This window comes from Xyrauchen texanus, chromosome 27, assembly GCF_025860055.1.
Source record: "Xyrauchen texanus isolate HMW12.3.18 chromosome 27, RBS_HiC_50CHRs, whole genome shotgun sequence".
NCBI lineage: Eukaryota > Metazoa > Chordata > Actinopteri > Cypriniformes > Catostomidae > Xyrauchen > Xyrauchen texanus.
In genome coordinates, this window is record NC_068302.1 from 35,275,000 (window position 1) to 35,288,047 (window position 13,048).

The 13,048-nt window shown below is 37.5% G+C and overlaps 1 protein-coding gene across 1 annotated transcript in view; it reads left to right on the forward strand.

Annotated features, from left to right (window-relative positions):
• tasor2 (transcription activation suppressor family member 2) overlaps positions 1–12,860 on the forward strand; it is a 41,851-nt gene extending 28,991 nt beyond the window's left edge. The window contains exons 17-22 of the mRNA XM_052093886.1: positions 1,901–5,365; positions 5,460–5,582; positions 7,068–7,221; positions 7,326–7,431; positions 10,006–10,187; positions 11,270–12,860. Coding sequence (XP_051949846.1) covers positions 1,901–5,365; positions 5,460–5,582; positions 7,068–7,221; positions 7,326–7,431; positions 10,006–10,187; positions 11,270–11,367 — 4,128 coding nt within the window. The 3' untranslated portion in view covers positions 11,368–12,860. The remainder of the gene's footprint in view (positions 1–1,900; positions 5,366–5,459; positions 5,583–7,067; positions 7,222–7,325; positions 7,432–10,005; positions 10,188–11,269) is intronic.
• The last annotated feature ends 188 nt before the right edge of the window (positions 12,861–13,048 follow it).

The window sequence follows — 13,048 nt, forward strand, 5'->3', positions numbered from 1 at the left end:
TAATATGTTATGGCACATTTATTAATATACAGGTGCTGGTCATATAATTAGAATATCATCAAAAAGTTGATTTATTTCAGTAATTCTATTCAAAAAGTGAAACTTAGATATTATATTCATTCATTACACACAGACTGATATATTTCAAATGTTTATTTCATTTAATTGTGATGATTAAAACTGACAACTAATGACAACCAATACGAAAAAAGGATTTTTAGAAATGTTAGCCAACTGAAAAGTATGAGCATGTACAGCACTCAATACTTAGTTGGGGCTCCTTTTTCCTGAATTACTGCACCAATGCAGCATGGCATGGAGTCGATCAGTCTGTGGCACTGCTCGGGGTTATGAGAGCCCAGGTTGCTCTGATAGTGGCCTTCAGCTCTTCTGCATTGTTGGGTCTGGCGTATCGCATCTTCCTCTTCACAATACCCCATAGATTTTCTATAGGGTTAAGGTCAGGTGAGTTTGCTGGCCAATTAAGAACAGGGATACCATGGTCCTTAAACCAGGTACTAGCTTTGGCACTGTGTGCAGGTGCCAAGTCCTGTTGGAAAATGAAATCTGCATCTCCATAAAGTTGGTCAGCAGCAGGAAGCATGAAGTGCTCTAAAACCTCCTGGTAGACGGCTGCGTTGACCTTGGACCTCAGAAAACACAGTGGACCAACACCAGCAGATGACATGGCACCCCAAACCATCACTGACTGGAAACTTTACACTGGACTTCAAGCAACGTGGATTCTGTGCCTCTCCTCTCTTCCTCGAGACTCTGGGACCTTGATTTCCAAAGGAAATGCAAAATTTACTTTCATCAGAGAACATAACTTTGGACCACTCAGCAGCAGTCCAGTCCTTTTTGTGTTCTGACACTGTGTCTTGTTCAAGAGTGGCTTGACACAAGGAATGCGACAGCTGAAACCCATGTCTTGCATACGTTTGTGCGTGGTGGTTCTTGAAGCACTGACTCCAGCTGCAGTCCACTCTTTGTGAATCTCCCCCACATTTTTGAATGGGTTTTGTTTCACAATCCTCTCCAGGCTGCGGTTATCCCTATTGCTTGTACACTTTTTTTCTACCACATCTTTTCCTTCCCTTCGCCTCTCTATTAATGTGCTTGGACACAGAGCTCTGTGAACAGCCAGCCTCTTTAGCAATGACCTTTTTGTTTCTTGCCCTCCTTGTGCAAGGTGTCAATGGTCATCTTTTGGACAGCTGTCAAGTCAGCAGTCTTCACCATGATTGGGTAGCCTACAGAACTAGACTGAGACAATTTAAAGGCCTTTGCAGGTGTTTTGAGTTAATTAGCTGATTAGAGTGTGGCACCCGGTGTCTTCAATATTGAACCTTTTCACAATATTCTAATTTTCTGAGATACTGATTTTGGGGTTTTTCATTAGTTGTCAGTTATAATCATCAATTAAAAGGAATGAACACTTGAAATATATCAGTCTGTGTGGAATGAATGTATACATTATCCAAGTGATATACAAATGATATTTCATCAAATGGGGCAGTGGTGGCTCAGTGGTTGAGGCTCAGGGTTACTGACCAGAAGGTTGGGTGTTCAAGCCCAGCACCACCAAGATGCCACTGTTGGGCCCTTGAGCAAGGCACTTAACTCCAGGTTGCTCCGGGGGGATTGCCCCTGTAATAAGTGCACTGTAAGTCGCTTTGGATAAAAGCGTCTGCCAAATGCATAAATGTAAATGTAAATATTCTAAATGTAGGACCAGCACCTGTAGTATCAATATACATTGACAGCAATAGTTGTCAGTAGTTATGTCAATAATTTGTATCAGGCATTATCTGTTATGTTCTTTGGTATTTGTCTTCTGTATGTTTGTGTGTGATTGTGCTATTAACATTGATTTGATTTTTATATTTCTCTGTTACAGGATTATAGATCTGCTGTGCACATACCAGTAGAAAATTCAGTTCCTGACAAAAATGATGACATTGATGAAGAAAATGATATCATCGCTGATTGCTCATTCTCTCAGCTCTTGGAAACAAACAGTGCATACAATCAGTTGTGTGAGCAAGCATCAAATATGAACATAGGTATTCAACCACATCTACAATTAGCAAAGTTAATAAATGTTTCAAAAAATCTACAACCCATCCAAGTGACAACTTCAAAAGAAATTGGTGTGTTCCATCAAGTAATTGGTCCCATAAAACCTTCAGTATTCTCAAAACGACATGGTTTAGTTTTGGGTAGGAAAAGTTTTGATCAAAGCATTAAGAAGAAAACTGGGAATGGAGTACCTGTAGTACTGCAGAAGGAGGCTGTGTTTGAGAATGCAGATGGTAAAGTGCTTTTGGAAGCAGATAAAACCCAGGATGGTTGCCCAGTGTCTGGGATTGATGGAAATGTTGACAAGACCTTATTTCAATCTGGAGATGTAGCACCTGTTTCGGTAGAGAATGAGAATGTTTCTGAAATGGAAGACAGTATAGAAGTTTCAGATGAAGATAGCCAGGATGGGCGTCTGACAATTGTGGAAGATGAAAATGATAAGGAAAACACATCCTCCCAATGTTCTAGCAGAGAGAAGGCTAGTATTGCAGAGGATAATGATACTGCTAATACAAAGGTGGAGCTTAAACCTTTGGTAGATCTAAAAGAGCATGCAAATGCATTTGATCATGAGGAGGGCCTGAGAGATGTTTCATCACAGGAGACTAGAGTTAAAGAGCATATTGAGACTATTAATGCAAAGGAAGAACATGATGTAAAAGATCACACAAATGTGGTTGATGCATCATCCCTTGTCATTGAAGGGAATCACACCAAAGAGCCTGTGGAAGAGAGAGATGAAAGTTGTACAAGTGATGATATGATTCAAAAGGAAAGTAAATCAAAGGAAAGGACTAAATTGGATGGGAATGATTCTGAATCTGAGATATCAACAACGATGTTGGAAGATGAAGTTGAGTTTTTTGGGGGTCTACAGGATGATACAAATAATGTTGATATGGAAGTATGTGATGATGATTCTGATGACAAGTCACAGATCGAAGTTTATGAAAACGACTCCTCCAGCATCACATCATTTTTGGCAGAGCCCATCATTTGTGCCTCCATCAATGAAGACCATGATTGCAGGATGCAAAGGAGTGACATGGCACCTAAGACCCCAGTGGTATTTCATGAGGAGGCAAATCCTAGAGATGATGCCTATGAAAATACTGGCACTGTTTTAAGTTTAGGAGACATGAGCTCAATGGCATCTCAGCCTGTGTCTGTTCAAGAGCAACAAAATGCAGCTTCTAATAATGATACTGTTGAAGTAATTCAGAATGGGAATGAAAACATGACCCTTGAGCAGAGTATGGTGATACAACAAAAGCCTTTTGACATTTGTCAAGATGAGCCAAATACAACAAGTGATATTGAACCCAGCAAATTAGATATAAGTCAAGATGAAAGTAGCGATTTAAACCAACAGGTTGTGACTGAAACATTTGATGATGATGACGATACACTTGTTAATGAGAATGAGACACAAAGACAAATGTCTCACTCTTGTGAAGGCAAAACTCAAGTGACCAGGATGCACCAAAAAGGCATGTCTCCTAAGGTGTGTGCATCGCCCCACAATAGCACTACTATCTCTTGTAATGAAATGGTTGCTCGAAACGCTTTGACAATGGAGAAAACCTCAGAAGTTGAGGTAAACAGCATCTGCTCTACTCCCACTCAGGATGAATTTCCATATGATCCAGAAGTAATTGAAGGTGTCAGGGAAGTATCTAATTTGAAAGAGAATTTGAATAGAGACCTGTATTATTCTTACAACACTGATCCTGATGCCACAATGTTGTCACCAAAAAGTCCAGTGAGCCCTCATACAAATGTCTGTTTCAAAATGCCATTCTCTGACATTAAAGAACATTGTGAAGAAACTCACCCTGAAGAGCCAGAGTGGAATAGCAGCAAATACTGTGGCACAATTAATTTTGCAGTTGAAGATAACACTACTTCCCAACAAAAAGACGAGGAGTACAATAACTTCTTAGATGGTGCACCTCAAAACGATACTGAACTTATATACAGAGACTGTGATGAAGATGATTTGCATGGATATTACCAAGAATGTCCATCTGATCAAGGGTTACCATGGCCTGATTGCAAAACAGATAGGCTGGATAGCTACCACACTTATCAATGTGATAAAGAGTTTAACAGTGACAGTAATCCACACATTGGTTTCATGTACAGTACTTCTGAGCTTAGAGAGGATTCCTACAGACCAAAAAAGCTTACTGAGAAAGAGAAGGATAACTTTTTGTGGGCTAAAAAGAATTACAAATTAGACGAAACTCCAAAAAAGAGGTATAGAAAAAGCAAATTCACTGGTGCTTTCTCTCAAAATACTGAGTGGGATGAAGAAGAAGCTTCCGGAAGTATTCCAGACTTTAGCAACAGAAAAACATGCTTTGAGACATATCGAACAAAGTCAGCTATGTCAGTCACAGTTAAAAACCTTCCACATGATAGGGGAAGCAATGAGCGATTTGATTGGCATAGGTATTTCAGAAGGGAGGTGGCTTCCAGACAACTATTTGATTTGAGTGAGGGGAATAATAAATTTGACATTCCACCCTCATCAATTGTCACCATTCTTGACAAGAAAGGAAACCGTGTTACTTTCAATAACTCTGCCACTGTAAAACCATCAGGAACAAGTAGTATGAACTCAGGACTTAAAAACTCGCTTAATCATTGGCAAGATCAACAAAGTAAGGCTGATGTGACCCGGTCCGCAGTGGATCTCGAGTATCTTATCTTCTCTGAAAAACTCAATCAGATTCTCAAAGAAAATAAGAGTTCTCTCGGTACCAAATCACACTGTAGGTCAAATACTGATCACACAAAATTTCCTATGACTATTCGGTTTTCAAATCTTGATGAACTTGAGAGCACCTCTGAACTTGGTAAACCACAACCATCACTTTCTGAGATGAAGATAATGGTGGAAATGCCAGACAGGAAAATAAGGGAGACTGCCAGAAACAGCAAACCCTTGAATCTCCAAAGACTTTTCTATGAAAAAGGCAGCGAGGTTGAGTGCTTCAGGATCTCAGAAATGACTGAGCAGTGTGCAGTTTCATACAAGTCCATGATGAATGATGTCTGTTCTGGCAAGACTCTTCGGCGCCAAACTGAAGCAATCAAAAAGAAGAGTGATCAAGAGGGTGTCAACCAAAAGCCTGGATTCTGTGGACGTATCAAGAAAGACATGTCCGACAACCTTCACAACAATCTCAATTCTATTGTGAGGCAAGCGTGCAACATTAAATATAGGTTCTATATCCTTGCCACATCCAAAGATCCCTTCTTTGAAGAAACCAAGGTAATAAAATTTATATTTCAGAAGTTTACAAGAAACTTAAGGTGGTCCAAAACAATGTGTAATGATCATTTTATCAATGTTTTGTGACTTGTAGAACCTTTTGGAGATTGAGGGCCACATACATGTAGAGCCAGATGAGTTTGACCTTGATGGGAATAGTCAATCCCCTCTTCTCATTGTACTAAGGAATGAGGATATTGCAGAGCATGTATGTGAGGTAAGTGAATGATAGATGCTTGTACAATTAAGCTCTATGGACAGAATTTGTGGCATGCTGTGGATTACCACAGAAACATTTTTGACTTGTTTAGATTTGTTCCTTGTTTGTTAAAATAATGGACTGTACAGTACAATTGAAGCCTCTGTGGCAAGGCACTCTAGATGGTTTAAATGCAGGATAAATCTCTAGGTATATAAATATTTATTTCATCTACAAATTTGTCTTAATCAACCTTGTAGTGGACAATTATGGGACTTTTCCATTGCACGGTACTACTCTACTTGACTCTGCTTATTTTGGGGGGTTTTCCACTGTGGATAGTACCTGGTACCTGGAACGTTTTTAGTACAACCTCGGTCGAGGTTCCAAGCGAGCAGAGCCAATACTAAATGTGACGTACAAACTGCAGATCACTGATTGGTCAGAGAGAATCTTCACTACCAGTGTCACTGTATTTTCTACACGGGACAGCGATAGCAGTATCATTTGTTCACGTGACTTTCGAATTGTAAAAAAAAAAATGGCTGTGTGCAAAACCATGCCGTGGTCAATAAACGAGGCGCAGACGTTCCTCTCGTTAGCGACGAGCAAAACGAAACAGAAGTGCCTTTTCAGGAAGACGCACACGGGTACCACTGGAGCTACAAACAGTGTAGGAAAAAGTTAAAAACTTAAAAGTGACTACAGAACCATCAAGGAAAAGTGGAAGTGGTTCGACCAAATGGACGCCATCTAGATCGGCGAGCACTGGGAGGGAGAGTGCCCTGGACTCAGCCACGACTGGAGTCCACGATGGAGGATGGTACATTACTCTATACTCCGCTTGAAAGCTTCACTTTATTTAGTTGACCAGCTACTAGAAAGCTTGCTTCTAAAACAACCAGGCCAATTTAACTGTTACACTTGTGTAAAATCACCATGCAACAACTTCTTTATGCAACAAAATGAGCTAGTAGCTAACAGCTAGCTGTCGTGTTATTGTTTATCGTTTTGTGTCACGTTTAAGATTATGTCACAGCAGTGGAGGCGGCGCAACCATGATGATCAGCCTATAATTCCACCCACGTTGAGGTGGCACTAAACAGCAGTGGAAAAGAAAGCTCAGAAAAGTAAAGCGAGTCGAACCGTAACGTGCAGTGGAAAAGTGCCATAAGACCCTGATGTGAAATGGCAGATGTAAACATTCCATTGATTCAATCAATTCAAAAGACATGTTTAAATGCTTTTACTCCAGTCTAACTTCTCTAGAGTTCTAAATCAACCTTAGGACAGACCCAAATTACCTCAGAAGAATAGTTTACAACATAGTAGGAAACAACTTCATGGTGGAGTATAGGTTTAATTTAGCTGCCATTCAAATTAAGTATGTGTATGCTTAACAGAGTTAGGGAACACTGGTATGAGTTTAGAGATTTGATTTAGGTGAATTGCTTATTTGAATGTGGTTGCCCTCAGAATTAATCTAGATTTGCATTTATCCAGGTGCCTTATTTGCTGGAGTTGAAAAAGTCATCCAATGTCCTGTTTGCTGGCATTGACAGACCTGATGATGTGGTGAACCTCACTCACCAAGAGCTTTTTGCTAAGGGAGGCTTCATAGTTTGTGATGAAATGGCCCTTGACACACTTAGTCTAGGTATTGTTCAAGTTGCTACAGAAATTATACATATTTTACAGAAGTTGGTATGATGCATTATTACATTTTCAATTACTACTTATTTTTGTCAAATTTATATGAAGGCAACATGAAGAAGGTTGTGACAATTCTGGAGGAATTGGAGAAGAAAGGAAAATGGAAATGGTTTCTGCACTATAGGGACAGCCGCAAGCTTCGAGAAAGTGCAAGGTAAGATCAAAGCTATGAATTAAACCAGAGGTGATGACTGTGCTTTCGGCAAGTAAGCGCATTTATGGATCAACATCCTTGTTGGTCCTGCAACAACATTTCAATAAACCAATCAGATTTTAAGGTTACATTTAGGGTTAATATTGGGTAATGCTTAGGACAAGGGTTAGGGACTTTTACGGCATTCTTGTCGACCGATCACTAAAGTGTAGGAATAGATTATGGTTAGGTTTAGGGTTAGTCAAGTCAAGTAATATTTAGTTGTATAGCACTTTACACATCATTTCAAAGCAGCTTTACAGAAAATTATGCTTCAACAGAAAAGGCTGTAATATAGTAAAGTTTTTGAGTCATAATAGTGTGGTTTAAATAAAAAAAAATAGTGTGGTTTAAATAAAAAAAAAGTTTGTCTTAGTCCCGAACCAACTTTGAAAGACTATTCCATAGATTAGGAGCCAAATAGGAAAAGAATCTACCGCCTCTTGTGAATTTTGATATTCTAGGTATTATTAACAGGCCAGAATTTTGTGATCTTCGTTAATGTGATTGAATATAGCCCCCCTTTGCATTAGCAGTATCATTATCCTCTGCAATACTAGCCTAATATCTGCTATTCAAGGTCATTCAAGGCTTTTTAAGTAGTTTTAAATATTTTTAAATGAATACGAAATTTAACAGGTAGCGATGAAGCGACGCCAAGATTGGGCTGATACGATCATATGGGTTAGGGTAAAGAATGTTATTTTGACAGAAATGTTATTCCAGGACCAACAAAAGATGTTGATCCAGGAACATATCCTACTTGACAAAATTAAAAGCACCTTTTCTTACCTTCCTACCTCTGGATCCTGCCTGATAAGGCAGCATTTGCTTTGTTCCAAAAACGGAGGGAACATTTTCACCTATTATAGGTGTAGTCCCGGTACGAAGTCCGTTTCAAAAGGTAGGCATCTTAATTATGCTGCCTCCTAAGATACTTTGTTGAAGCCAAAATCTGTGGCTTCACAGATAAGACAATCCCTGAATTGTAACAAGATCAGTGAAAAAATAAATCCAAGATTGCAGATGAGGCAAGAGAAATGTTGATTATAAATGAACGTATTTCATTCAATAATGACAATTATCAAAATAGTTCATTGTAATTAAAATATATAATTTCAGTGAGTATTTGTGTGCTTTGTATTTTTATGCATATCATAGTATCACATGGTTGGTTTAGAGCTTGTTATGATCAAATTATATTTGAGTGGTGCACAGTTGGAGTTGCTGCCTATGTAGAGCTCTCCAAATCTGTCACTTGTGAGGTTCTATGATGGAAAGGATACTCCCTCCGGGTTTCACACATGCTTAACAACTGACCATGCCTTCTTTGATTGAGGAATTTTGTGCAAAGTTAAATGTAGCAGAGCCTTTAGTAGGCAGCTGCCTTTTTAGACAGTTGGCAGCAAACTAGGTTTTTGGAACAAAGCTATTTTGAAGGTTTTGGACACCGCTAATCCAGTAAAAACTTGCTTTACAAGTAACATACAAAAAAGAATGAAAGTTCAGGCAGTCAAAGAAGCATAATCCTGTCTTGCTACTGGATGTGGGTGCCATCAAGTACTGATCCCTTTTCAACAAATATGATTAAAAAGAATAATTCCGAGTTCAATACAAGTTATGCTAAATCTACTGCATTTGTGTCAATGTTGATTACAAAAACATCCTGCCTTGAGAAAAAAAGAAAAGTTACAGTGAGGCACTTACCATGGAAGAAAATGGGGCCAATTTATGGAGGGTTTAAAGGCAGAAATGTGAAGCATATAATTTTAAACAAGCACTTACATTAATACTTCTGTTTAAAACCATGTATTATTTGAGCTGTAAAGCTGTTTAAATCATTGACATTACATCGTCGTGGAAATTAAGTTGTAAAATTGGCTATAACCTTACACAGAAAAGGTTAGTAAGTGATTATATCACACTTAAATCATGTTCAAATGCATATTGTTTATGTACTGTGTCTATAATTTTGAAATTGTGAGTATTTAAAAGTTTACGGATTGGCCCTATTTACTTCTGTTGTAAGTAAATAAACCAAAATATGTCATGAACTTTTGTGATTTGTGCGTTTGGTTTGGTATGGTATGCAAGTCTACATTGTTCATCAAGGGCTTTTATATGACTCCTGTCAGCACTGCCGAATACATTGATGTTTATGGAGTGATGCGTCAGCACTCATAGCACATTAGCAGTTCATTTGTTGCCACCTAGTGGCAGCTCCAGAAGTGTTCACTGAACTAATCAGTAAATGAAACGGAACAAATGCATTAAACCGAAGCAAGCCACACCAAAATACCCTTTATTTTTGCAGCTAATTCTGTACAATTGCAATGTTAATTTGCTATACTATTACCATTTAAATAGCTGGAATTGGTGCTTTTAGCTTATTTCTTTTTAAATATCCCTAGGAAAACATGTTCGTGGATGAGTGATTGTCTCATCTTTTTCGCCCCTCATGAGTTTGCATCCCTGAGAAAAAAAACTCACTCTTTTCCAACTTATTAAACATAGGTCATATTATCTGCTTGGTAGGTCCAGTCCGGAGTCAAGGAAGAAGCAGCACTTTATAGATTGCTGTCAGGAAGCTGGCATAGTCGAGGTATTGCCCTATCATGACTGTGATGTCATATCACGGGAAAAACCAGACTACCTCTTCTGTATAACTCGTCTCCAGATCCAGAATGCTTCTGTTCGGTTTCCTGTGTTTATAACAGGTGAGTTTTTTTTTTTGTGGTTTTTTTTTCATTCGTTTTTAAAGTCCACGTGCCTTAGTTAAGTACAAGTACACCAACCTTTTGTGGTTTGGCAAAGACTAATGAAAACTTGTTATCTGAAAAAGTGCCTTGATAAGCACAGTTTTATTTGGTCTATTTGGAATTTAGATTCCAGCAACACACACAAACTCATGCTCATAAACACACACGCTGCTCATATCAGTGCCAGATACTGGGAAAATGGAGAACCACTCTCAATACTGGCCTGCTTTTCCACTGACTTGAGAACCGAACAATTATTTAATTGACAACATTAATCCATAACCAGCCCACAAACGCACGCAGCACATCGCAGTCTTCGCTTACGACGAGGCTGGAGCTGTTGCAAGAGAATGAGAAACAAGCGAGTAAAGATCATAATATGTTTTTATCAAGTTTTGAATCACAATGCACTAATTATAAAGAACACTTACTGATGCTGTACATCCCGAGATACCTCTGAAAAATACAAATAAACTCCAGGCACTTCCTCTGCATCCTACACCAGTTTCATTCATTCATTCTGAAGTGATCACCTCTAATTGTATTCAGCCGGACAAGGGTAAGACCAGTAACATGCATTATGAAAATAAATGGGCTAAATTTAGATTTCATGCCAACTTCAATTTTTATTTCTCTTTCTTGGTTACTGGTCTCTTAAATGTGTAATGTGTCATTTTTGTTTTGATTGTGACTGATGAGAAATGCGCAGTAGTATAATCCTAAACTCATGACGGTAAATACTCCCCTGAATCCCATCTTTAAATTAGAAACATTAAAAATAATGGTTATTATAATTGTTGTTATGTTTTCATCGTTTTCAATATTTAATTTCTGTTTACTGTAAGCAGACTATCCTTTGAACAACATAACTTTGACCTATCTAGAGAATGTAAAGTATATGATACGATAATAATATTATTTTAAAGGTTTAATAATATGCTGATACAGCTTGTATATTTTTCTGAATATACTTCAGTTTAATATTATTTAATAATGGCTGGATTTAACTTTAACACCTCTCTTGATCTTTTGTTTTTCAGACACACCAAATTATTCTTTTGGAAAAAATGGCATTTTAACCATGAACATTTATACATTCTCACGGATACTCTCAACTGACACTTGTTCTGTCTCATAAAGTTGTATTTTTGTTAACAAATTACTTACAGTTGGTAAGCACACCTTTGTTTGTAGTAATAATTTATTGTTTCGTGTAAATGTTAAAATCAATATCTTTGTTACTTCATGAAATTTCTTCTAAACAATGTATAAGCTTTTGAGTGAGAGCTAACATCATTCTTAAACTGTTTTTGAAAGCCTGAAAAAATGTACATATATAGGTCATGAAAATATTTTAGTAAGTTTTAAGCTGGTTTCATGTTTTTATAGATCACAAAAACTCTAATAAATGAACTGATTTATTATGGATGTTTATTTTTCAGTATTAATTATTTGTATAATATATTATACTTGATGCATTCAATGTTATTTAATTTGTTGTGGATATAACAATTTGTATGTTTTAAGTGTAAGCTTAGAAAAAGTAATCAAACAAATATGCAAGTAAAATCTAACATAAGAGCTACAAACACCTGATTGAATCTTTGTTTGAGCCAAGATGATATTGTTGAAACATCAGGAAACCTAGATTCATCTTTATTCAAACCCTTTTAAATTAAAATGCTGGGCTTTGTTGGTCTGGAATCAAAGCCTAAATTTATTAAAATCTTAAAAACTTTAGTATTACCTGAAGGAAAAGGATGGAACTGAGTATAACAATGAAGGTAAGATACTACAGATTATGGTTTGTATATTGTAAATCTTATTTTTACTGCAAATTGGTGTGGTCCTTTTCAATCCAAGATTTTTCAGATTTAATACAATAATCAATATTAATACTTACAATAGATTAACAGAAACAATATAGTTTACACTATATTGCAAATGTATATGTGGACTCCTGAACACCACACTGATATGTTCTTGTAGTGCATTTCATTTCAAAACCATTGGCATTTACTGGGAGCCACTCTTCTGGAATGGCTTTCCATTAGATGTTGAAACATGGCTGAGGGGATCCCATTCAGGCACAAAAGCAACAGTAAGGACAGGCACTGGGGCCTGGCTCACCGTCGATGTGCCAATTCATCTCAAAGGGGTTCAGGTCTGGGCTTTCTGCAAGCCAGTTAAGTTCTACACCAGACTAAATAAATCATCTCTTTATAAACCTGGGCATTGTAATGCTGAAGCAGAGAAGGCCCCTCCCCCTTCTCTAGAACTTTGTTGTAGCATTAAGATTTTATCTCAGTTTAATTGTGGGGCCTATGCAAACATGTTAATTAGAAGGGGTAGGTCTGGCCATGTAGTTATGTAATGTTATGACACATATTGGTGTCAGGTAATCGTAGCTGTGCCAAAGGCAAAGCATTAATAAAACAAGTACAATCTTGCCCAATTTAATAGATAACCAGACTACTGTATCTGCAGAAGAACAGGTTTATTATGACTGGTTTTGTACTGGCACAGGTACTTGCCTACAGAGTACATTTACATAAGAACAGTCATACAAATTAACAATTTGTTGGCTATGTTATATGTATTTGTTTTTTTTTTTTGCTACTAATTCCACATTGGTATTTGTATTGCTACATAATTTTATTAAAATTACATTTCATTTTTGTGCCTAGGTGTTCCCTTTTCTTATTGTAATAAGTCTGTTTTCACTGTGGAACAGAAAATGGAAGAATAATACATTTTGATGTTTCTGATCAGTTTTAGGAGAAATTGCTAGTATGCCAAACATCCTTAAATTCTCAAAT